General features: G+C 66.0%; 3 protein-coding genes across 9 annotated transcripts in view; 1 reads left to right on the top strand and 2 right to left on the bottom strand.

Annotated features, from left to right (window-relative positions):
* The first annotated feature begins 159 nt into the window (after window positions 1–159).
* BOP1 (BOP1 ribosomal biogenesis factor) lies at window positions 160–18,466 on the top strand. 2 transcript variants are annotated; one of them, XM_070392547.1, is made up of 16 exons: window positions 160–289; window positions 2,069–2,260; window positions 5,769–5,855; window positions 15,565–15,719; window positions 15,791–15,908; window positions 15,982–16,083; window positions 16,152–16,364; window positions 16,436–16,597; window positions 16,685–16,765; window positions 16,831–16,900; window positions 16,980–17,112; window positions 17,197–17,377; window positions 17,465–17,753; window positions 17,834–17,918; window positions 18,043–18,150; window positions 18,229–18,466. In XM_070392547.1, exons 1-16 carry the CDS (start codon window positions 197–199, stop codon window positions 18,380–18,382), a joined length of 2,223 nt encoding a protein of 740 aa, XP_070248648.1. In that variant the 5' UTR covers window positions 160–196; the 3' UTR covers window positions 18,383–18,466. The 2 variants fall into 2 exon arrangements, with proteins under 2 accessions (XP_070248648.1, XP_070248649.1); XM_070392548.1 differs by lacking the exon at window positions 160–289 and adding an exon at window positions 1,567–1,647.
* On the bottom strand, window positions 12,314–14,071 carry SCX (scleraxis bHLH transcription factor). Its single transcript, XM_070392130.1, has 2 exons — window positions 13,391–14,071; window positions 12,314–12,605 (listed from the first exon to the last, which is right to left on the bottom strand). The coding sequence occupies exons 1-2, from the start codon at window positions 13,943–13,945 to the stop codon at window positions 12,567–12,569; spliced, it is 594 nt and encodes a 197-aa protein (XP_070248231.1). The 5' UTR covers window positions 13,946–14,071; the 3' UTR covers window positions 12,314–12,566.
* A 111-nt stretch (window positions 18,467–18,577) lies between the features above and the next one.
* MROH1 (maestro heat like repeat family member 1) overlaps window positions 18,578–23,441 on the bottom strand; it is a 40,251-nt gene continuing 35,387 nt past the window's right edge. For 5 of the 6 annotated variants that reach the window (XM_070392540.1, XM_070392543.1, XM_070392545.1 and 2 more), the window contains 9 exons: window positions 21,713–21,850; window positions 21,179–21,293; window positions 20,637–20,783; window positions 20,274–20,462; window positions 19,798–19,953; window positions 19,591–19,725; window positions 19,400–19,502; window positions 19,268–19,333; window positions 18,578–18,822 (listed from right to left, as the gene is read on the bottom strand). In XM_070392540.1, the coding sequence (XP_070248641.1) occupies window positions 18,737–18,822; window positions 19,268–19,333; window positions 19,400–19,502; window positions 19,591–19,725; window positions 19,798–19,953; window positions 20,274–20,462; window positions 20,637–20,783; window positions 21,179–21,293; window positions 21,713–21,850 (1,135 nt within the window). In that variant the 3' untranslated portion in view covers window positions 18,578–18,736. The remainder of the gene's footprint in view (window positions 18,823–19,267; window positions 19,334–19,399; window positions 19,503–19,590; window positions 19,726–19,797; window positions 19,954–20,273; window positions 20,463–20,636; window positions 20,784–21,178; window positions 21,294–21,712; window positions 21,851–23,441) is intronic. The other variant, XM_070392546.1, reaches the window with a different exon arrangement.

Below are 23,441 nucleotides of genomic sequence, written 5' to 3'. Positions count from 1 at the left end.
ACGCCGGCGCCGCCTTTCTGCGTCCGCACGGCCCCAGGCCCCGCCCCCACGCCGCGCGCCTGCGCATCCCGGCTGCGCTGCGCCTGACCAACCAGAGCGCGCGGGGCGGGCCTTCCGCGCCATCTGACCCCTCTGACCCCGCCCCCAGGCCCACGCGACCTGGTCGCTGCCGGAAGTGGCGGGACCCGCTCGGATCATGGTGGGCGCGCGGGGCACGGGGTGCGCGGGCGCGGCGGCGGGAGCTCGGCCCGGGAAGCGGCCTCAGGAGCCGGAACCAGCGTCCGAGGAGGTGACAGCGGGCGCCGCGGGCTGTGAGCGGGCGGCGTGGGCCCCACGTGGTGGCTGGGGGCGTGGGCCGAGCTCGCGTGCGGGAACGTGAGCGGGAGTCTGTCCTGCGGGGCCGGCGGCCCTGGGGGCGTCCAGGGCAGAGCGCGCCTCCGGCGCCAGGGGCGGCCGAATGGGAGCGGAGGGGACGGTCCGTGGGGAGGAAGGAGCAGCAGCAGAGGAACAGCCACGGGAACCGGCCCCTCGCGCAGCCGCCTCTCGGCCCCGGAGCTCCGTCCCCGCCGGGGCCGATGGCAGCCGCACCCGCGGGAGCTCGTCCGCATTCACACGTCGCTCACGTGCGGAGGCGCCGGAAAAGGGAGAGGCTGTGAGACTAGGACGCCTCGTTCTCCCTGGACTCACGGCCACTGTGCGGTCCCGCCGGACCCCGCTCGGCCGTGGGGCTGGCATCCGACCGGGTCCGCCCGCGCGGGCAGGGGAGCCTCCGGCCGACTCCACGCAGCGGGGTTGCCTCGCTTTGCGGCACGTCCTCCTGCTCCCCCACCCGCCGGCCGCCCGGGGCGCAGGCTCGGCCCCTGATGCCATTTGTGCTGCTGCTGCCATTGCGCGGCCAGCTGAGCGTGGGAAGGAGGCAGCGGGGGAGCCGGGCCGCGTGGCCTCTGTGCCGCCGAGCGGAGCGCCGCGGGGTCCGTTAGGCGAGAGGCAGTGACAGACAGGACTCCACTCAGGTGCTTCCTAAATGTCTGCAAGTTCCACTTTGCAAAGAGGAATTTCTGTTTCTTTTCAAATTTTTAAAATTTACTCTTAGAGGGAGGGAGGGAAACATTGATTGGCCGGGATGACGCCCAACCAACGGAGCCACACGGGCCAGGGCTCTTGTTCCACTTTCAAAGGCAGTGACAGGCCCTGGCTGGTGTGGCTCAGTGGACAGAGCATCAGCCTGCGGACTGAAGGCTCCCAGGTTCGATTCCAGTCAAGGGCACATGTCTGGGTTCCGTGCTCGATCCCTAGTAGGGGGCGTGCAGGAGGCAGCCGTCCCATGATTCTCATCATGGATGTTTCTATCTCTCTCTCCCTCTCCCTTCCTCTCTGAAATCAATAATAAATAAATGAAGGCAGCGACAGGGCCTGCTCACTGTGCACTGGGGCCTGTTGAGTTAGGGATGAGATGGTGTTTTCTCCACCAGGGTTGCATGGTAATCTTGTTTTTAAGTCAAGCTTTCCTCTTTTTTCAAAATATAGTTTATTGATTTTTTACAGAGAGGAAGGGAGAGGGATAGAGAGTCAGAAACATCGATGAGAGAGAAACATCAGTCAGCTGCCTCCTGCACACCCCCCACCAGAGATGTGCCCGCAACCAAGGTACATGCCCTTGACCAGAATTGAACCCGGGACCCTTGAGTCCACAGGCCCACGCTCTATCCACTGAGCCAAACCGGTCAGGGCTCAAGCTTCGCTTTTATCGTTCTTCAACCAAACTTTGCACCCACTGCTGTCTCGCCTGGTTGGGTACGGAGGCTCTTCAGGGGGGAAGCCTTGCCTTCGTGCCCTCAAAGCTCTGGGGCCTCGGTTGCCGGGCTGGTGTGGGCAGGGGAGAGCGGAAGGGGACAGTGTGAGATGCTGGGACTTCAATGTCCCTTCCGAGGGCGGTGGTCCTGCTGCTGGCAGAGGTGGGCCGTGAGGACGACCTGGCCCTGGAGGCTGGCCACACTGAGCTGTGGGTCCGTGTGTGGCCAGGGGCAGGCCGTGGGGTCTGCCATCACTCACACTGTGCTCCTTGCAGCCTTCTCTCCTCTGGGCCCGTGCTCCCAGCCTCGGGGATGGCAGCGACTCTGGCCTCTCCGACAGTGAGGAGAGTGTGTTCTCAGGCCTGGAGGATTCTGGCAGCGACAGCAGCGAGGACTCCACTGAGGGACAGGATGGGGCCAGCGGTGATGAGGGCCACGGCAGGACAGAGAAGACCGCTGGGCAGCAGGTGAGTGGCCCAGGACCCCGCACCGTGGGCTCCCTTGTCTCAATGAAATCGTCCAGGAAAGAGAGCACCTGGCAGGCCTTGGGGACACACGTCCTGCACGGCTTCCTCCCAGCTTCCTGAGGAACCCAGGCCCTTGTCGCTCCTCTGATGCACCTGGGACACATCTGGGACCGGGTGGAACGCGTGTTTGAAGCTGGATGCTCTCCAGGGCACTCAGCCCCTGGCGCTAGGCTGGGTTTTTAGGGGCAAATCCTGAGGGATTCGCAGGCAAGGGACACGTGAGGGAGCCAGGCCACCCCCGGGCCCGGGGCCACCCGTTCTGTGATGATGGGGAAAGGTGCACCTCACCTTTGTCCTAAGTTAGCAGCAGGGAGAAGGGCTGAATTTAACGGAAACGCAACGTTTGTTAGAATGTTCTGAGGAACAGGCTTTCACTGTGTCCACTGGCCCTGCGTTCGGAAGGGAAGACCTTGGCTTGTACAGAAGTTACTCTCGTAACGGACACCAGAAAGCAGACTGGGTCCCTCTGTTTCCTTGGGAAGGAAAGATTTAAACCAGACCGAACCCTCCCACCACCCAGGCTCTGCCTGTCGTGCTGGGCGCTCAGAGGAGAGGGCGCCTTCACGCTCCTGACCCTGGTTTGTAGGGCTATGAGCAACTGTTTTTCCACATCTTTTTTAACTTTTCAAAAAATTCCTCAGCCAAGGATATTTTCCACTGACGTTTAGAGCGAGTGGAACGGAGGAGGAGGGACAGAGAGAGAGAGAGAGAAACATCAATGTGAGAGAGACACACTGATTGGTTGCCTCCCACAGACACCCCAGTGGGGGTTGGGGATTGAACCTGCAATCCAGGTACGTGCCCTTGACCGGGAGTGGAACCCGAGACCCTTCCTTGCAGGGCGGGCACTCTAACCACTGGGCCATGCCGGCAGGGCTGCTCTGTCTGTTCTTTTGAGTCCCTTTTCCTAGAACTCCCTTTCAACCCAACTTTCCCTCTAAAACGCAGTTTGCTGTCCAGCCTGAAGTTCCTTTCCTCTTTTCCTGGGTGGAAACAGCTGTGCGTTTACCTGGCATGTCCTTCCCGCGGGGCTGGGAGAGCACAGGCCATCCTGGCGTCAGATGTCCGAGCTCACCTGGCCGTGTGCAGGAGGAGCTCATGGAGGAGGAGCGCGGTGTCCTTGGGTGTGATGAGGACAGGGACACCGCCTGGCAAGGCGGCCGGCGCTGGCCGCCCCCCCACCCTTCCTGCGGGAGCAGTGGCCCCAGCCCCGTTGCTTGGCTGGGTGTCGTTGGGGGGACTTCTCACTCCTCATCTTGTGTCCGCTCTCCTCTGCGCACCACCCTGCCTCTGGCCCCCTTGGTGACAGCCTGTCCCCGTCCTGTATCGCCCTGCTGACCCGAGTCCCTGTCTGCCAGGCCAGTCGCCCGGTCTGCTGGCTGCGCTCTCCAGCTCTGCCCCACACTCTTTTTTTTAAAATTATTTTTTATTTTTTTATTGATTCTAGAGAGGGAGAGATAGAAACACCAATGACGAGAAAGAATCATTGATCAGCTGTCTCCTGCACATCCCTACTGGGGATCAAGCCCGCAATCTGGGCATGTGCCCTGACCGGAATCGAACCTAGAACCCTTCAGTCCGCAGGCCAATGCTCTGTCCACTGAGCCAAACTGGCTAGGGCTCTATTTTGTTTTTTGAATCTTTTGTGAAAAAGTTCCCACTCTCATTAGTTTCCTTGCTGCCATCGAAAGAGACCCAGTAATATGTTAGCCCCATCAGTCCTGTGCACAGAACTCACTGTAGACCCCAGGAATGGTGTGTGGGGCCCCCGGCCAGATCTGGGCTCCTCCACCCACAGCCCCTCCTCAGTCCCTGGCTGGGGCCAGTTGCTTACAGAACCCTGCTTCCCGTGCGTCCTGCCTGCGCCCCAGCAGCCCACGGGGCAGGTTCAGGGGGCAGTGCCAGATTGTGCCTGAGCCCCTCCAGGGCGTGTGGATCTGGTACCCCACCACCTTGGGGGTGTGCCTGAGGACCCGGTGCTGGCGGCCAGGACTGGGGTGCTGGGCAGGGACCTTCATGTCCTTGCTGGCATCCTTTCTGTTTTATGTCTTCCTGGTCTTGTTTCTTAACTGAGTGTTTCTTTAATGCACTGCCCCCTGGCGGCTGGTGGCTGCCCTGCAGCATCGGGTCTTGGGGGGAGGGGACGTGGTGCCCCAAGGGGACTGCGCATTGAGTCTTGTGGGAGTCGCTGCTGCACACGGGACAGGGCACGTGTCTGCGTCTCCCGCCAAGATCCTTGGCCACACCTGTGGCACAGATGCCGTGGGACTTGGCGCCCGAGGAGCGTCGGGCCGGCTGGCGCTGTGGGCGGCCGAGAGCAATGGCCCATTGGGTGCTTGTGGAGATTCGCAGACAGCCAGGCCCAGGGGTGCCTGCTGGGGGCTTCGTGGGCACGAATGGCAGAGAGCTCTGGGCCTGGGTCGGGCGGAAGCTCGGGGGTCGCCCTGTGTGTCCCCACCTGTGCCCACGCCTTCCAGGCCTTGCCCACCCACTTTGACAGGCGGTGCTGGGAGCAGGGGCAGGGGGACATGGAGACCAAATCCTGCCTGGGTCCTGGCCGGGAAGAAACTTAGGGCTCACCTCACACTGAAGGGAAAAACAGGAGGAAGAGCTGCCTGCAGGCCTTTGGCTCTCGCCGGAGCGGGGGCGGGGGGTGGGCTCTGGACGGTGGGGGGCTCCTGCCCCCGGGGGTGAGTGCGGACTGTTTTCCCCATCACCCCTTTCCAGTGCACTGGTCCCCCCAGCCTGCTGCTGGAATCTGTTTTCCAGGTTGAGGTGTGAATGCTCAGCAACACCCACTCAATGACCTGGTGGATGGGGTCAGCCTGGGGCCAGGGATGTGGTGGGTGGGGCAGGGGCCTGGGGGCCGGCCCAGGTGCCTCGGGGCTGGCTGTGATGCTCTGCTGGGCCTGGGCCAGAGGCGGGGGTCTGCTCTGGGAGGGACCGCTGTGGCCCCTGGGAGGTGCCTGACAGCGCCACACCTCTCTCAAGTGGGACCCCCAGCCCTCGCTTTGCCCCGGACCCCAAGTTGGCACTGGGCCTGGCAGGGCTGGTGGTGGGACTGTTGGGCCAGGATCCCTGCAGCCCCTCTTTCATTTCGGGGCTCAGGGACCCTGGTGGCTGGTTGCTGCCTGGCACCAGGTGTTGTCCCCTCCCGGGGGTCCTCTCCCAGAGCTTGGACATGGTGATGGGTCTGGCCCCTGACAGAGGACCCGGGCTGGGCCCCCACCCCCCAAAAGGCCCACTGAGGCCTGGGTGTCCCTGGTCGTGTCCTGAGGCCCCAGGCTGATTTGGAGCTGCTCAGAGATGGGGGTGGCGGGAACCGTGACCTCAGAGTCAGCTGGATGGACAGTTGGTCCTCACGCCCCCACCACCCAGGAGGGGCCTGGGGCCTGCCTGGGGTCAGAGGGCGTTGGTGTCACTGGAGCACTTTCTCCTCCCTCCACAGGCTGTCAGCACCCCCTCCTCGCCCCCGAGGACAGAGGTGGCGGCAGGAGCACAGGACGAGTACGCGGAGGACAGTTCCGACGAGGAGGTAGGGCAGCGCTACTGGCAGGGGAGGGCAGGGGAGAGGGGAGCCAGCCCTCGGGCGGCCGAGTGGGCGTCTGGCCCCAGCCCCATTCCGGGTCTGGAAGAGTGATTTGGGGTCTGGGACTCATGACTACAGCAGTGTGTGTCATCGCGGGGGGAGGGGGTGCAGTGGCCCATGCCCATGCCCTGGCCCTGAGGGGGGCGGCACGCCAGGGTCACACTCCAGGTGGCATTCCCCACACCACCCAGCCCGTCACCCTGGGTCACCGTCTGAGTGTGGAGGGAGGTGGGCAGCAGCCCTGTCGCTTCCTGCAGGAGCCCTGCCCGAGGGCCTGCCCAGTCGGGCCATGTCCTCCAGGCACAGGCTGGGCAAGGCCCCTGGATCGGTTGCCCCTCAGGTTCACAGTCTGGAGGGGAAAGTGGGGACCGTGTGATGTGGGGCCAGGGTGCTCAGTCTGGGGTCCAGAGGTCCTGGTGGGTGGGGGGGCGGGGAGCTGGGAGCTGAGTCCACCTGTCCCCTCCCTGGTGCCTCTGGGTCAGGTGTGGCCTCGAGGCTGGGGGGCCAGGTCCTTGGCCTCAGGAGCACTTCCTGCCACCTATCGGGGGCGGCCAGGCCTGGGGAGGGCGGCCCCCCACTTGCTTCCACCCCCATCCTAGGCTCTGCTGGCAGCGGCTGCAAGAGCCTTGGCTGTCCGCCCGATCCGGTCTCTGCGTTCAGAGAACAGAGACAAAACAAAATAAATTGGTTTCCTGGCCGGAGCAGCGGGCGCGCTCGGCGAAGGGGGGCCAAGCGGAGCGGCTCCCTGCCTGTCTCCCCTCCCAGGGGCTCTGGCTGTCGGCAGCCACATCCTGTCGGCTACTTTTTTATATTTGGTATTTTGAGAAATCGATGATGATTGTAAATGGAGTGCAGGCCGGGGGAGGGGCCTCCCACCTGGGGGAGGGGCGCTCCTGTCCTGGAGCCACTGCGGGGGCTGCGGGCGCTTCCTCGGAGATGAGTATCCCATATGGCGGCTGAGTGACAGGCGGGAGCTGCGCTGCCCGCCCTCTGCTGCCAGAGCAGCCCCGTGGTGGCTGGAGGGGTGGCCGAGCCCGGCTTTCGGAAGTCCGTCGGATGCCCCCACCGCCAGAAACGGTTGCCCCTTGGGTGCTCGCAGGCCCATGGCTCCCACCCTGAGGTGGCTGTGGCTGTGTCTCCAGCGTCTGAGCAATGTTGGGTGGGCTTGGGGAGGAGGCCCTGGAGGTTGGGGCGCGTGTGGTGTGGGGTGCGGCCAGGTCCCGGTGCTCCCTGGGCTGTGCCTGGTTGGCTGGTGCCTGTGAGGCCAGGATCTGTGACCACTGCTCTGGTCAGGGCAGCCTTTCTCCCGAGTCTGTGGAGGTGGCCAGTGGTGCCAGGACCCCACTCGACAGTGGGCAGGGCTGGGGGCTGGGGGACACTGGGGCTTCTGGGCCCTCTGGCTGTGGCCTCTGCTGGGCCTGAACCCCCCACCCCCATCCAGACACTGCTGGCTTGGTGCCGTCTGCCTTCATGGGAGACGTGGTCCTGTCTTAGGACTCACCCTCTGTCCCTTTCCCCAAGCTCCCTGGGCGAAGCCCCTGACGTCTGCTGGTCCTGGCAGGGTCCTGGCCTGTGGGGAGCCCTGAGGAGCCTGTGGGCTCGTCCGCCCAGCCCCCACGGGTCCACCTCGCCCCTCTCCAGGGCACCGGCACCTCACAGACGTGATCTCATCCAGCGCCAAGGCCCAGGGGTGGGGGAGGGGCGCGGGGAGGGGCTGACGTCTGCACTGCGCTGCCCCTCCTCTTTGTTTAAGCAGCTGGAGAAACTGAGGAATACGGCGGGCGGAGAGGGGCCCCCAGCAGGCCAGCGGCTGTGTGTCTAGGGTGAAAGGTCAGGGCCACTGTGAACTCTGGCGGAAAGCAGAGAGGGCCCTGGGCCCAAACCATCAGTTGCGCCCAGGCCTGGATGGGGGCAGGGCTGTGGCGCTGGCCGGCTCCTCGGCCCCCCTCGGCCCCCCTCGGCTCGAGCTATCTCAGATCCGCAGGGACAGCCAGGCCTGTCTGCGTCCAGAACCCGCGATCCCCTCTGCTCTCGCGCCAAACGCCGTTAATGGCTTCTACGAGCTACCGAACCGGCAGCTGCCTCCAGTGCTGGCGGCCTCCCGCTCCTCCGGGGCGCCCGCCCCGCCCGGCCGCGCTTGCGTCGTTGCTGGCAGCCGAGCAGGCGGCTCGGGTTTCTGAGCTGTTTGTGGGACGCCCAGCGCGGAGCCTGCTAGTGTCTCAGCCTCACAGACCGCCCCGCGCCCCGGCCTCCCTGGCGGCCTCCACCCCCAGCCAGCCTCCGAATGGGGCCACTGGCCAGGGCTGCCCACGGCCTCGGCTTGTAGGTGGCAGGAGGGCTGGTGGGGTGATGGTCGTGACCGCAGGTTGCCCCCTGGTCCCTTTGCCCGGCTCCAGCTCTGAGCCAGGCCAGAGTGTGTGGGTGGGGCTCCTGCCCCGTGTGGAGAGAAGCCACCCCCGAGGGGGGACAGGCAGGGCTGGTGAGAAGGGAGCAGGGGGTGTCCTTGCCCCGTCGGAGGTGTGCAGTGAGCACCCTGGGACCCAGCCGAGGTGAAGGTGGCTGCAGAGCTCCAGCCTGCTGGTGCCCACTGAGAGCCACTTTCTCTGGCACTGGGAGCCCGGGCGGGTGGGCGGGTGCTGGGCAGGGCCTCCTTCTAGAGCAGCCCTTCTCAACCTGTGGGTGGCGACCCCTTTGGCGGTGGAACGACGCTTTCACAGGGGTCGCCTAAGACCATCCTGCATATCAGGTATTTACATGACGATTCATAACAGTAGCCACATGACAGTGATGAAGTAGCAACAAAAATAATGTTATGGTTGGGTCACACATGAGGAACTGTATTTAAAGGGCCAGAAGGTTGAGAACCGCTGTTCTAGAGGGTTGCCTGGGCCTTGGGTGTGCCCCCTGGGAGGCAGGCTCTGTGGGGAGGTTGGCAGGGGTGTGGCTCAGGCAGGGACGGCTGAGGGCCCTGCTTGGGGCTGGGACGGGTCCCCTGCAGGAGGTGGGGCTGGGGGCCGGTGTGCAGTTCCCAGGCCCAGGCCCAGCGTGAGGGCTGCTCTGTCTCTGAATAGTGTGGCTTTGCCACTCAGTGAGGGGCCAGAGCCTGCACCCCCCTAGCAATGCTCCCTGGACCCTGGTCAGCCCAGGAGAGGGGCCGGAGATTGGGGTCTCAGTATTGAGGACCTGGGAGCAGAGGTGTCTCAGTGCTTTCTCCTTGCACACCCCCTGGGGGCAGACTTGCTCCCCCAACAGCCGAGCAGGTAGGGGCGTGCAGTGAGCTTGGAGGGCCCTGTGTCTGCAAGTGTCTGCTGGCTCAGGGTCGGGCCCAGCCAGTATGGCTTTTGTGAGGGACAGACAGACGCCTGGGCTGGTCTCGCAGAGCTGCCCTGCTCCTGAGTCCAAACCTAACGGGCAGCCAACGGAGGAGGTTGGGGAAGGGCTCCGAGGTCCCTGCCTGGCCATCAGCGGGCTCTGCCTGCTCCCAGCCGCTGCTGGGGTCCCTCCTGCTGGGGTCCCCTCCGCCAGCTTTGCTCTTAGGGCAGGACCTGGCTTTCTCAAACCCTTGGTTCTAACGACCAGGATTCATCCTGGAGCCTCTGTGGGTTCCCTGCAGCAGGTGAGCTGGGCCCTGAGATCAGACACCTCGTAGGAGCCGGAGGACTGAGAGCAGGAAGGCCCAGGCCTCCAAGACAGGCGGGAGCTTCGTGCAGGGGCGCTGCGAACAGGGCCGCATTGTAATCGGAGAGGGGCCGGGGAAGAGCGAGCGGAGCGAGGGCGGCTGACCCCGCGCTCCCGGGGGACAGGTGGAGAGGGAACGAGGAGCGAGTGAAGGATTCCAGAGGTGGGCCGGCTTCCTCCCTCGCAGACAGACGGGCGGTGGCAGCCGGCCAGCGTACCTGCAGTTCCAATCTGCGGTCCTGACAGCTGCAGCCACTTTGGGGAGGGGGAGGGGTGGGCTCATCGGGCGGAACCGTCGCCGCCGCCGCCTCAAGCAGCCACTGGCTGCCTTGTCCGGTGCAGTTGGGGTGGGGACCTGCCCGTGTATCCCACAGACGGATGGGGCTGGTCCCCAGGGCAGAGCCGCCCCAGGAGAGCGGGCCGGGCCGCCTGTGCCCTCAGCCGGGCCTGCAGCACAGGGCCTGACCTGGAGGGGCTGGCGTGCTCACCCGCGGGGTCACATGTGCTTCCTGGCAGACACAGGTGCTGAGCAGGGTGGGGGCCGGCTGGCCGCGGGCGCAGGCGGCCTGGTGATGAATCATGTGGTGCCGCCAGCAGCTCGTTCCCCAGGCCGGGGACAGGGAGCTGACAGCCGAGGCCGATGGGAGTGTTTCCAGTCCAGCTTGGCCTGCAGAGGCGGCTGCTGGCCCCGGTGCGGGCAGCCCCCTCCTTTCCAGATGCCTGTGGGGCACACGGAAAGCCCTGGGTCTTTGTCCCTGGCCGGCGGTGGAGGGAAGGAAGCAGGGCTGCGGTGGGCGGGAGCACCTGCCACCCCCGGCCCAGTGGGCTATGCAGCTGAGGGGACGTGCGTGGGGCCGCCCCCAGTCTGGTTTGAATTTCTGGAGCAGTGGAGGGTGACGGAGTGCTCCTCCCCGCCCCCCCTGCTGGCTGGCGGTCCAGCCACTGCTACTGGTGCAGCTCAGGGAGCAGCCGGGCCCGCTGCCCAGGCCCGAGGCAGCCAAGCTGCAGCCGCTGTTGGAGTCATAGGCGCGGCAGCGGAGGGTTTGGCCCGTGTGCACCCGACCAGCTGGGCCCTGGGGACCATCCCAGAGGCCTGTCCTCCCACTGACTTCCCACCTCCACACGTCCTCCTCCCGCACGCGCCCAGGCGGGTCACTGTCGCTGCTCCCCCCCTGCACACCCCCTACCAACCCCCCCCCCCAGTCCTCCTCCAGGACATCCTCTCGGCCTCACTGCGTGCCTCCCCTTCCCCATGGGCACTTTGTGGCGGTGAGAGAGGCGCTCAATGGCTCCCCATCATCGTGTGGGGGTTCATGATGGAGGTCTGTCCCCCCAACCTGGGCCCAGGTGTGGAGATGTGAGGCCAGTGTGCCATGGAGCCTCCCACACCTGCATGGTGCTCAGTGCAGCAGGGGGTGCCTCGGACACCCCAGGCCACTGCCTGCCCAGCCTCCCCCCAGGGCATGTTCTTGGTGTCCTGGGGTCCCAGGAGGGGAAGGGGAGCCCCCAGGTGGGCCCCGGAGTCCCCTGCTGGGTCCTGCGCCCCAGCAGGCCGGTGGGGGGACTGGTGCAGTGACCGAGCGCGCCCTCCGCACTCCCTGGGCCAGCTGTGGGCTCCTTCAGGATTAAGGAGAGGAAATTTGGGGTTGGGTTTCTCTGAGTGGGACCTGCCGCTGTGACTTTTTATCCTGTTATATTTCTATCAGATTGGACACAGCCCCCCTCTAGCCCTTAATGGCTCTGGCTTTGAGAATTTCCTCCAAAATTACACCACCTCTTCCTGTTCCGCAGTTCCCTGGAGCCCGTCCATGCAGAGGAGGGGGCAGCTCTGGCCCTGCCCTGCTGGGCTGCCCACGTGAGCCTCAGCACCTGGCCGCTCCCCTGGGGCCCACGAGGGCATGTCCGAGGGGCCTGGCGCCTGCACTGCGGGCTGAGGCCCAGGGCTGGTACCTGCCCTTCGGCCGTTCCTCACACTCGCCAGAAGGCAGGCTGCTGGCCCCTGGGGTGGGGGGAGGAGGCCCACCTAGGGCCACCCCGCCTTTCTCCTCCGCAGTGCCCTTGGCGCTCACAGCCGCTGAGCTATAATTGTCACCTGCAGGCTTTTAATGGTGAGCCAGCTGTGCACAGCCGGGGAGGGGCCCGTCGCCCTCCTCACTGGCAGATGGGACTTTGGGGTAGACTCGGTGGTAAGTGGCTAGGGGTCTTTCCCGTGTGGGCTGAGTGCAGGGCTGGGCAGGGGGGGCATGTACCCCGGGGTGCATGTGGGGCTGCCTCCTGGCCCAGGCCCACTTCTGCCAGGCAATGCCCCTCACTCAGCTTCCCCACACGTCCATTTCTCGGGGCTCCATGGTCACAGGCTGAAGTGCCAAGGCCCTGAGGGCCACACGAAGCCCTGGGCACCATACAGGTCCTGTGTGGGGCCCCAGGGCGGGCTGCGTCCCACCAGCCCTGTCCTCCCCCATCCTCCTTCTCCTTTGTCCCCCGGGCCCACTGCCCTGGCAGGAGGTGCCACACTGTGCCTTGGGCCTGGGAAGGACAGCCCTGAGGCCTGGCAGGTGGGACCTGCCCTGAGAGCTGGGTGCCTCCAGCCCAGTGCGGACAGGGCGTGGGGAGAGACAGCCCTGGGGGCAGATGGACCCAGGAAGGATTCTGGACCCTTTGAGAGGAAGTGGGCTCCCACTTTTGGAAGATACTGTTTTGTTTTTAATTATACAAAATTTCCAGACTTTATATTATCATATCAAAGACACAAGATGCCAACATGTAGTGACCAAAAGAAAACCCAGGTAGGAAGCCAGCGTGGACAGTTCCAGTGGCCTGGGCAGTGCTGTGGCCAGTTCAGAGTCCCGTCGCCACCTGCCTGTCCATCAGCCCCACTCGCAGCTGGAGGCAGAGCAGGCCTGTGGGTGCCCGCACGGGAGGCCTGTGCCCGAGTCAGGTCCATGGGGCTCTCCGGGGGTCGCCCAGTGGCATCAGCCTCTAGCTCCGAATCGCCGTCTTTCTGTCACGGTCCTTGCTCTGCAGAGGGGAGGGCAGTGTCAGGGCCTGGGCGCCTCTGGGACCCTGCGCCCACGGGGTGGCGGGCCAGGGAAGCCCCCTTCCGCGCTCGCCCCGCTTCCCCGTGCAGTGGGGAGGAGAGCGCACTGCTGCGCAGCCGGAATTGTAAAATTAAATTTCCCAGATGTTCAGGCCCCAGGAGCTCGCGCGTGCTGTCTGGAGAGGAAGTGGGGATTGGGGAAAGCCGAGCCGTATTTTCTCCCGCTCACCCTGCTTCTCCGGTGCCACCAAGCACAGCAGGAGCTGTAAATCACGACCCCCCCCTCCCCGCCCCCCAAGCCCCTGCCAGCCTCCTGCCTTCAGACCCACGGCCACATCTGGGTGGGCAGCCCTGGGGCAGGGCTGGGCCAAGGGAGGGACAGCAGGTGCCCGAGAAGCCTTAGGCCAGGGCAGGGGCTGTAGCCTGGCAACTGGCCCCGAGAGGTCCTTCCTGCCTCCCTCCCCGTCCTGTGGAGGCAGAGGGCCCGGAATCGCTCAGACCAGCCCTGTTTGTGCCCTGCCTGCCTCTCAGACCCCACCTGGCCCTGGGTGGGCCGTTCTGGTCCCGTAGGACCTGTTTGGGACGCACAGAAGGCCCAGCCCTGCGGCCTCCGCCTGGCCTCCTCCCTCCCTGGGACGCGCGCCCTTCGGTTACAGGTGCTGCTAGGGGGCTGCTCCTTGGCCCTGCCTCTGCCCAGCAGGTGTGGGCTGTAGGGGTGCCCGCCTTCTCAGGGCCCTGTCCGTGGGTGCCCTGCGTCCACACTCACCAGCTTCCTCTGGTTGCTGAGGCAGAAGGTGCAGATCTGCTTGGGCTGGGCATTCTCCGCGTCGCGGGCCGGGGGCGGCAGGGGCGGTGGGGGGCTGCCAGCTCGCGCGGCGTGGAAGAAGGCGGGCCCTGAGTGGCAGGGCTGCCCGTCGCCACAGGCCTCGCCCACCAGCAGCACGTTGCCCAGGTGCGAGATGTAGCTGGAGGCCAGGCGCAGCGTCTCGATCTTGGAGAGCTTGCGGTCGGCCGGCTCCGTGGGGATGAGGGTGCGGAGCGCCGTGAAGGCCGTGTTCACGCTATTGGTGCGGTCCCGCTCGCGCGCGTTTGCCGTGTGCCTCTGCCGGGGCTCCCGGCCGGGCCGTCCTCCGGGGCCCGGGCCGCCCCCCGTCCTGCGCCCCCCGGCCCGTCTCCGGGCTCCCTGGAGGCCGCAGCGCGCGGCGTGCACGCGGCAGGGCTTCTCGTCGGAGCCCGAGCTCTCGCTGCCCTGGTCCTCGTCCTCCGACAGCGGGCTCACTTCTGGGTACAGGTAGCGGCCGGGCGGCGCCGAGCGCAGCATGGTGAGGGGCAGGGCCGGCGGGCACGCCGTCAGCTCCTCCGCGCGCAGCGCATGCCGCCGAGCCTCGTGGGCAGGCGCCCGGGCCGGGGAGGCGCGCGTCTGGGGCGCCCACGGTGGCGGCTGCAGCACCGCGCGCACGTGTGCGTCCCGGGCTGGAGTGGGGCCGCGGGCCCGGCCTTTATAGCGGCTGCGGCCCCTCCCCCTCGCGGCCCCGCCCTCCTCCCGCCTCCCCGCCCCTGGAGGCCGCGGAGCTGGGGCCCTGCGTCCCTTTGCCTCCCGGCGCCGCGCTGAAGGGGCACTGGCGTGGCTGGGAGCATCTTGCTGCCTCCGGGGGATGCGGGAAAGTGGGAGCCCCCTTCTGGGTGGATCTGGGGCTGTGCTGTGCAGCCCCCTGGCTCCCCTCAGCCGGGCAGGAGGGTCAAAGGGGACCCACGACCCCAGCTTTTTTCTCTGGCATGACCAAGTTAACCCAGCTGCCCTGGCCCCGGCGCCTGGCCACACCCTGTCTGTCTCTCCCTCCCATGTACACTTGGGCCTTTTGTGCCAGGAGTGCAGGGCCGGGCGGGGGGGGGGGGGGGGGGGGCACAGAGGATTATTGAGGAGCTACAGTTCAGCCCCAGTTCCTGCAATGCCCCCTAACATTTACACGTGGGGTCCCCTGGTGGCACACAGCCTCCTCTGCACCTGCCCCCACCTGGCATCAGCTGTACCCTCCAGGTCTGGCACAAGTTGTGTCCTCTGCTTGGAAACCACCCCCCCTTTCCTGGCTCATGCCTCTTCTCTGGAGAAGCCTCCGAATGCCCCTTCACACCCCCTGCCCCTGGATCCCCCCCCCCCCCCAGGGTCTGTCCAGTTCAGAAATGGCTGTGCACTGGAGGCCTCACCCTGTGCAGAGAAGGAAGGGGGTCCTGGCACTGAGCGGGCACACGGTGCCGTGCTGGGAGGAGTGCTAAGGCCGGTGGGCAGGTGCAGAGGGTTCTGTCCTGCAAGGGCCTGGGCTCCCAGCTGGGCTCACTCTCCTGCGGGCCCCTCCCCCTGTGGCTACTGTTGCAGGAAGCGGCGCCTGGGCAGCAGTCTCGGTGCTGGGTGGAGGGAGGGTGGTGGCTGGCAGGGGCCTCGACCAGGAATGTGTGTCCAGGAATGCGGCTGCTCTGCCCATAGGGGGTGGCGGACAGGATGGGGGTAGCTGGGGGGTCTTCGCATGCCTGTAGGCAGCATGCAGTGGCCTCTGCCTCCCCTTGGAGGGGTTGGCGGGGTCTTCCCTGCCTGTGGCTGCCCATTTTTGCTTAAGGCCCTGCCAGGGGAGGGAGCCCACGCGATGAGCTCACCCTTGTCTGTGGCTCCAGAGCCTTGGCCAGGGAATCCGGGGGGGCTCAGGGTCGGCACCACTTCAGTGGAAAATGTGAGGTGCAGCTCCGGAGCCTCTGGGCTGAAGGGGGGCAGCCTGGCCCCTGTGCCACGTCACGCCCCAGGGCAGGCACGTGTCGGGGTGCCTGGTCCTGCCTTGAGGCCTGTACCCTGGTTCTCGCCCCCCCCCCGCCTGTCTCTGAGGGGCTTGAAAAAGGGGGGGGGGGCGGCACGATGGCTTTGCAGTGCTGACCTGCTGCCTGCTGCCCTAGGACGTGCGGAACACGGTGGGCAACGTGCCCCTGCAGTGGTACGATGACTTCCCACACGTGGGCTATGACCTGGATGGCAGGCGCATCTATAAGCCAGTGCGAACCCGCGATGAGCTGGACCAGTTTCTGGACAAGATGGATGACCCTGATTACTGGTGAGCCTGGGGGGCAGGATGGGGGTGAGGGATGGGGGCTGGGAGCTGGGCTCTGATGGGCGGTCCCCCAGGCGCACAGTGCAGGACCGGATGACGGGGCACGACATGCGGCTGACAGATGAGCAGGTGGCCCTGGTACGGCGGCTGCAGAGGGGCCAGTTTGGGGATGCGAGCTTTGACCCGTATGAGGTAGGTGGCTGTGGCTGGCCCTGGGGTCAGGGCACTGCAGGGACCTGGCCACAGCCTGTGCTCGTCTCCCCAGCCGGCCGTGGACTTCTTCAGTGGGGACCTCATGATCCACCCTGTGACCAACCGCCCCGTCGACAAGCGCAGCTTCATCCCGTCCCTGGTGGAGAAGGAAAAGGTGGGTGCCCTCCTCCAGGTGCAGCCACACTGCCTGCCCTGCCCTGCCCTGACCACATCTGTCTGCAGGTGTCTCGCATGGTGCACGCTATCAAGATGGGCTGGATCCAGCCTCGCCGGCCCCGTGACCCTACCCCCAGCTTCTATGACCTGTGGGCTCAGGAGGACCCCAATGCTGTGCTGGGACGTCACAAGATGCATGTGCCAGCGCCCAAGCTGGCCCTGCCGGGCCACGCAGAGTCCTACAACCCGCCCCCCGAGTACCTGCCCAGCGAGGAGGAGGTGGGTCTGGCTCAGGTGGGGTTTGTGTCCCGGGCCCTGGCCCCAGCTCACCCCCCCCTCTGTGTCCACAGAGCCTGGCCTGGGAGCAGCAGGAGCCCAGTGAGCGGAAGCTCAACTTCCTGCCACGCAAGTTCCCAAGCCTTCGGGCTGTGCCCGCCTACGGCCGCTTCATCCATGAGCGTTTTGAGCGCTGCCTGGATCTCTATCTGTGCCCGCGACAGCGCAAGATGAGGGTACACGGAGGCGGGATTCTTGGGTGGTTGGGTGGGGGCGTCTGGGGAGGCAGGGGCACGAGATGACCGCGTGCTTTCCTGCCTCAGGTGAATGTGGACCCTGAAGACCTCATCCCCAAACTGCCTCGCCCACGGGACCTGCAGCCTTTCCCCACATGCCAGGCCCTGGTAAGCAGGGGGCGGGGGGAGCACACCTGGGAGCTGTCCATGTCCTCACTGCCCCTTCTCTGCAGGTCTACAGGGGCCACAGCGACCTCGTCCGCTGCCTGAGTGTCTCCCCGGGGGGCCAGTGGCTGGCTTCAGGTGGGCCTAAAGTGGGGGAACCCCAACATGGGGGCCTGGTTGGGAGGGTGGGCGCTGAGGGCCTATCTGCTGTGTCCAGGCTCAGATGATGGCTCTGTGCGGCTCTGGGAGGTAGCTACTGCCCGCTGCATGAGGACTGTGCCCGTGGGGGGCGTGGTGAAGAGTGTGTCGTGGAACCCCAACCCTACCATCTGCCTGGTGGCCGTGGCTGTGTAAGTGCGAGGCTGGGTGGGGGGAAGCAGGCGGGCAGCAGGGGGGCTGCCTGTCTGAGTGGCCGCGCTCGGCTCTGCCTGCAGGGAGGACGCGGTGCTGCTGTTGAACCCAGCCCTGGGGGACCGGCTGGTAGTGGGCAGCACGGACCAGCTGCTGGGCACCTTCACCCCACCTGAGGAGCCTGCCCTGCAGCCCGCCCACTGGCTCGAAGCCTCAGAGGAGGAGCGCCAGGGGGGCTTGAGGCTGCGCATCTGCCACGGCAAGGTGTGGGACATGGGAGGGAGAGGGGCGTGGGGTGTGGGGTTGCGGGGGGCAGAGGAGGGCCTGCTCAGCCAACCTCACCTCCTGCAGCCGGTGACCCAGGTGACCTGGCATGGGCGTGGGGACTACATGGCCGTGGTGCTGGCCACCCAGGGCCACACCCAAGTGCTGATCCACCAGCTGAGCCGCCGCCGCAGCCAGAGCCCCTTCCGCCGCAGCCACGGGCAGGTACAGCGCGTGGCCTTCCACCCCGTCCGGCCCTTCCTGCTGGTGGCCTCCCAGCGTAGCGTCCGCTTGTACCACCTGCTGCGCCAGGAGCTCACCAAGAAGCTGATGCCCAACTGCAAGTGGGTGTCCAGTATGGCTGTGCACCCTGCAGGTGAGGGGTGGGGCATGGGGGACGCACCCCTTGGGTGGCACGACCGGGCACCAGGTTCCCACCACCATGTCTGCTCCCAGGTGACAACCTCATCTGCGGCAGCTACGACAGCAAGCTGGTGTGGTTTGACCTGGACCTTTCCACCAAGCCTTACCGAGTGCTGAGGTGAGGCCCTGTGCTCGCGTGTGCGTGTGCGTGTGTATGCGTGCATGGGCGGGAGGCTGTCATCCGCTGGGCCGTCCCCCACACCCCCTTCCCCGGCCTGCCCTCAATCAGATCCCCTTTCCAGGCACCACAAGAAGGCCCTGCGGGCAGTGGCCTTCCACCCCCAGTATCCGCTCTTTGCATCCGGCTCCGACGACGGCAGTGTCATTGTCTGCCATGGGATGGTGTACAAGTGAGTGCTGACGACTGTGTCCCCAGGGGACTGCCCCCCAGGGGACTGCCCCTGTCTGAACCCTCCCCTCTCCCACAGCGACCTGCTGCAGAACCCGCTGCTGGTGCCGGTGAAGGTGCTGAGGGGGCACACGCTGACCCGAGACCTGGGCGTGCTGGATGTTGCTTTCCACCCCACCCAGCCGTGGGTCTTCTCCTCAGGGGCTGATGGCACCGTCCGCCTCTTCTCCTAGAAGCCCGGCCTGTGCTGGGTCCAGGCACCGGCTCAGAACCCTCAATAGAGATGTTTCTCCCCCGACTGGGGGTGTGGCCTTGCATTTGAGTTCCTGACTAGCGACCCCCACACCTCACGCACTCAGTCTTCCCATGGGGGGACCAGCTGGCCTGTCCCACAAGGAAAGGCCATGCATTGCACCCCTGGTCACCTGCTGAGGAGTGAACAGCTTTATTGGAAGCGGGGCGGGACGGCAGGGGCGGGGGAGGCGCACAGACTGCCCGCCCTGCTTGGACCCATGTGGCCGGGGCAGGCACTCTGAGGCCCAGGCCAGCCCTGGCGGTGCTGCTTGTGGGGGCAGCATGCCGGAGCCTCAGGCGAACTTCACCAGGCGGCCCAGAGTCTCGGCAGCTTTCGCTCGCACCTTGGGGGCTGGGTCCTTGAGTAGGAGCTGCAGGGCTGGGGGACAAGGAGCTGCATTGGGGCGCCTCCGTGGCCCTTCAAGAACTGACTCTGAGCCAGGGCCCCCACTTAGGCAGAGCTAGGACTTGTCCCACCCCCTTCCTGGCGCAGGACCCCATGGAGCACTCCCCACCCGGTGCGTGGGGCCACCCGCCTACCACCCTCCTAAGACAGGCCTCTGCTGGGAGGGCTCAGGAGCCAACGGAAAGATAGTTTTTCCTTTTTTAGTGTTTTTTAAGCTCTTTTGGAACAGTTAAGAAGTTTCCGTGAATTACTAGAGACGATGAGGTCACCAGTGACAGGGAAAAAATCCTTGAAATCCAGGAAAATCACTTAGTCCCCCCTGGTGCCCACAGGGTCAGTGGGAGCCCTGTGCAGCCAGACAGGTGGGGGTGGCAGGGGGCCCCTGGGCCCTGACCTGGGGGGGAGGGGTGCTGCTCACCGGCAGTGAGCTGTTCCAGGTCCACCTGCGACTGCTGCTGGGGCTCCACATGCAGCACCAGGAACCCTGTGGGCAGGGGCTGGGGTCAGGGGGGGTCAGGCCCTGGGGAGGGGCAGAGAGGAGGACACTCACCTGTGAGCATGGGGGCAGCCGCTCGGACGTCCTCCCAGCTGCTCTTGAAATAGAACAGGCTGGTGCTCACCAGGCGGCCCAGCAGGTCTGGGAAGTAGCACATCTGCAGAGGCCGGCCAGCCAGTCAGGCACACCCCACACGGTCACACCCACGCAGTTCACACCTCCCACCCCCACCCCCACCCCCTCACCAGGTGCTTGCAGGCGGCATTGAGGAACTCCCCAAAGTGCAGGCCACGGCCATCCTGCAGGTGCTTCTGGAAGACGCCTGCCAGCTCCTCACACTCCAGGTTGGGGCCGCACATGCGCAGGGCAAACCTGCAGGCCTGCGGGGCAGCACTCAGCGCCCTGCCCGCCCCAGCCCCACCTGGCTCTCCCCTCTCCCGCCGGCCACTCACAGCAGTCACAGAGGCCTGGGGGTCCTGCAGATGCAGCAGCAGGGGCACCAGCCCCCCCACCACCTGCTCCAGGAAGACGTCCTCACAGGCCCCGTGGCAGGCCTTGTTAAGGTGCCCAAAGAGGCGGATGGACACAGAGCGGAACTCCATCTTCTCCTGCGGGGACATAGGTGTCACCCCCGGGCACTCCCAGCCCTGCCAACCACAGCACCGAGCCCTGGGCCCTTCCCCTCCACATCCTTGTCCTTGTGCTGTGGGTGCTGCCCGCCTGCCAGGGGCCTGACAGGCGGGCACCGGGAGTAGAGGTGGGGCCATGCCAGCAGAGCACTGGGCCTCCCAGGCCACATCCACGCCCTGGGAGGGAGCCAGGGTGACCCAGGGAGCAGGTGGGGCAGGAGCTGAGGCTCAAGAGGCAGGAGGGCTGGGAGCAGATGCCTGGCTGGGAGTGGGTGTCCGCCCCGTCCCCGCCCACCTACACTGTCAAAGAAGGGCCGGATGCGGAAGGCCGTGTGCAGCAGCACCGCGCGCAGGTCCTCGGGCTCCACCAGGCCCAGCAGCTTGGCCAGGCCTGCCATGGCCTCCAGGGCCACCAGGCTGTGCGGGCCGTCCCCGTCGTCCAGCCCGCTGATCATGGCTGTCAGAAGCTGGGCGCCGTGGGCCCGCACCTGGGGATGCCCTGCACTCAGCTGTGTCCCCAGGTCACACGGTTCACAGAACCACCAGACCCCGCCCGTGGGCGCACCAGGCAGCCTCCACGCACCCCCCCACATCTGCCTGGGTCTCCCGGACCACAGCTCCACTGTCCCTCAGTCGGCCCCAGGGGCTGGCGGGCAACTCACCTTATCGGGGGAGCCGGAGGCGAGGTTGGCCAGGCCGCGGAGCACCAGCCGCCGCACACTGGCACACGGGTCCTTCTGCCGGGCGGCCAGGTTGTCCAGCAGCGACTCCAGGAGCATCAGGTCATTCACTACGTTGCTGGTGAGCAGCTGGAGGCAGGGGAGCGTGACCTGTTCCCAGGGCCTCACTCCTTGGCCTGACCCCTCAGGGCTGCACCAACCACCCAACAGCCTCCTCCCCAACGCTCCCCAGTGCACTGGGCAGCCGAGTCCCAGGCCACTGTGAGGTGGATGCTGCAAAGGTCAGCTAAGGGCCAAGCTAGGCTAAAGGCCTCCCCTTGTCCTCCTTCCCACCTTCTGGCCCCAGCCCACCCAGCCCCATGGCGTGGCCTGGACAAGTTGTCAGCACTGTCGGTGCTACTGGCACTGAGCAGGGGTGGCACCAGGCGTGGCCCTGGGGGCTGGGCAAAGCCAGGTCAGTGCCAGCCTGTGGGGGCTGCCCTCCCTACAGGGCCCTGGTAGCCATCAGAGCAAGCAGCGCCTACCTCGGCCAGGAAGGCTGTGGAGGTGACCCTCTGGGCCTCGTACACACTGCTCTGTGCTCCCAGCAGCGCCTTCATCACCAGGGGCAGCCGGGGGCCTGCACACTTTGCCATGGCACTGGGGGAGGAGGCCACGCCATGCAAGGGTGGGGTTGGGCCACCACGGAGCCCATCCTAGGCCAACCCCCCATGGAATGGGGGAGGCCTCTTCCACATCAGAGCCCTCAGTCCCATGAACCTGTGCCCCCTGCCAGGCTCTTCCTACCCTCCCACTCAGACATGCCCCTCCTAGCTACCTCACCAGGCTCCATGGGGGCTCCTCTCCCCAACTCACCCCTGCACAGTTCACACAACCTGATGTGCACAGCTGTCTTTATGCTCCCCCTCTCCCACCCCGCACGGGTGCGGCCCTCAGGGGTACCTGCTCTCAGGCTGAGCACTCAGGAAGCTCTACCACTAGGGGGCCTCACGTCTGCCTCCCTGTGGGTCCCAGGGCCCCTAGCCATTGCCTCAACAGGGGCTGCCCACAGTGCTCACCTGGCCAGCCGGGCCACCCCATCCTCATGCCCTGCGGAGGTGCTCAGCAGCTCCCAGCCCCCCTCCAGCTCCACACGCTGCACCACGTCCTCGCTGCCGCCCCGCAGCAGCACGGCCCGCAGAGCATCCACTGCAGTGCTGGGGGGACAGGCAGCTGCACTCAGCCCGCACCCACACACATGTACACAAGTCCCGGAGCTGTGCAGCCCCACCCCACCAGCTCCCCCTCCCGACTAGGCACAGCTAGGCGGCTCAGATCCTCAGTGAAAACTGCTGCCCCCCACTCCTGAGCCTGGACCCTCAGAGTTGTTCCTGTACCTCAAGCCTTCTCTTTCCCATGTGCACAGCCTTCCCCACTCAGGGGCCCCCACATCCTGCAGGAAGGGACAGCAGGTGGGGCCCAGTCCACTCCCAGGTATCATCTGGGCTGCTGCGCAAGTGATGGAGAGAACCTGCTTGCTCTGAGGACACATGGCCGCCAGGAGCCGGAGCAGCTCGTAGGAAATGCCCAGCGCTGTCCACCCGCTTGGCCAGTCGGCAGATGGTAGATGTGGGCCGTACCTGCTGTCCCAACCAGAGCCCCGCAGGAGGGACCAGGCCCACAGGGCCCGGCTAGAATCTACTGTCCATCCCTCTCGCTGGGATAAGCCCCCAGCTCAGGCAGAAGCGTTCAGTTCAGGGTCGGGGGAGAGCAGTGGGCCTGCACCTGCAGAGCCTCCCAGCAAAGCCTCAGAACCACACAGGGAGCCCCCTCCTCCCACACTGACCCCTCTCCCCTGCACAGTGGTCCCTCACACTGGCCCGCGGAGGTGTGTGTCTGCGAGGCACCCTCCCTGGGAGCTCCTGGCCTAAGGGCAGACACCCACCCAGGGGCCAGCAGAGAGAAAGCACTGGAAGGCGACTCTTGCTCTCCCCTTTGCTGTCCCTGGAGCCTGGAGTCCAGTGGAGGCCCAGTCATGGGTGGGGCCTCCCTCACCGGCCACCAGGGTCACTGGGCAGACGCAGGGCCACGCCCCCAGGGCCAGCTCCTCACCCTGCTCCAGGCTGAGACCAGCGCTCTGGGCAGCTCTCGGCTGCAACAAATGAAGGCGTCGGTCTGGCCTGGGAGGATGTGGACAATTTCAGGGAGGGTGCCTCCCTGCCGGTGCCTGCTGCCCGGAATTTCTGTGGATGTGGCATTTGCAAGGGTCTGACTCGCAGGCTGACAGCCTCCATCAGAGCCAAGGCCTGTGCCTGGCTCTGCTCCTGTCCCAGCTCAGGGGTGGCAGCCCAGGGGCCCCCGGGGCGGGGTGTGTGGCCTGCGGCCTGCAGCCCCCACAGCTCCCAGCCGTGGAGCAGCATCCGGCGTGCCAGGCCCTGGGCTCGCTGGGTTAGTGTCCTCTGGTCCGTTCACATTTTCCACTTGGCCTTGCAGAGCTGGGCAGGCCCTGGCACACAGCCTGTGCGAGGCTTTACGAGCTGGTCCTGTGGCAGAGCAGCCTGCAGTGGGGGCGGGGTGGTGACACTGTCCCCGTGCGTCCCAGCCAAGGGGCACATCCAACCCGACACCTGGGACGCATAAGGTGGTGGCCCGGCTCCCGGCCACTCAGCTCCGTGCTCATCTTGTGGCCCGAGGTAGCTGTTTGGAGCCCTGAGGGGCCACTGTGTTGGGCCTGGTAGTGGCCTCAGGGACCAAGGCGGGTGGGCAGGCACCCAGACTGCTGAGCTCAGTGACCCACCCTCAGCGAGC

The sequence above is a fragment of the Myotis yumanensis genome, unplaced genomic scaffold (genome assembly GCF_028538775.1).
Source record: "Myotis yumanensis isolate MYYU_CA2020_CCGP unplaced genomic scaffold, mMyoYum1.0.hap1 SCAF_15, whole genome shotgun sequence".
Taxonomy (NCBI): Eukaryota; Metazoa; Chordata; class Mammalia; order Chiroptera; family Vespertilionidae; genus Myotis; species Myotis yumanensis.
Note: the sequence above shows the minus strand (reverse complement) of the source record. Positions and strands in the feature narration are given on the sequence as shown.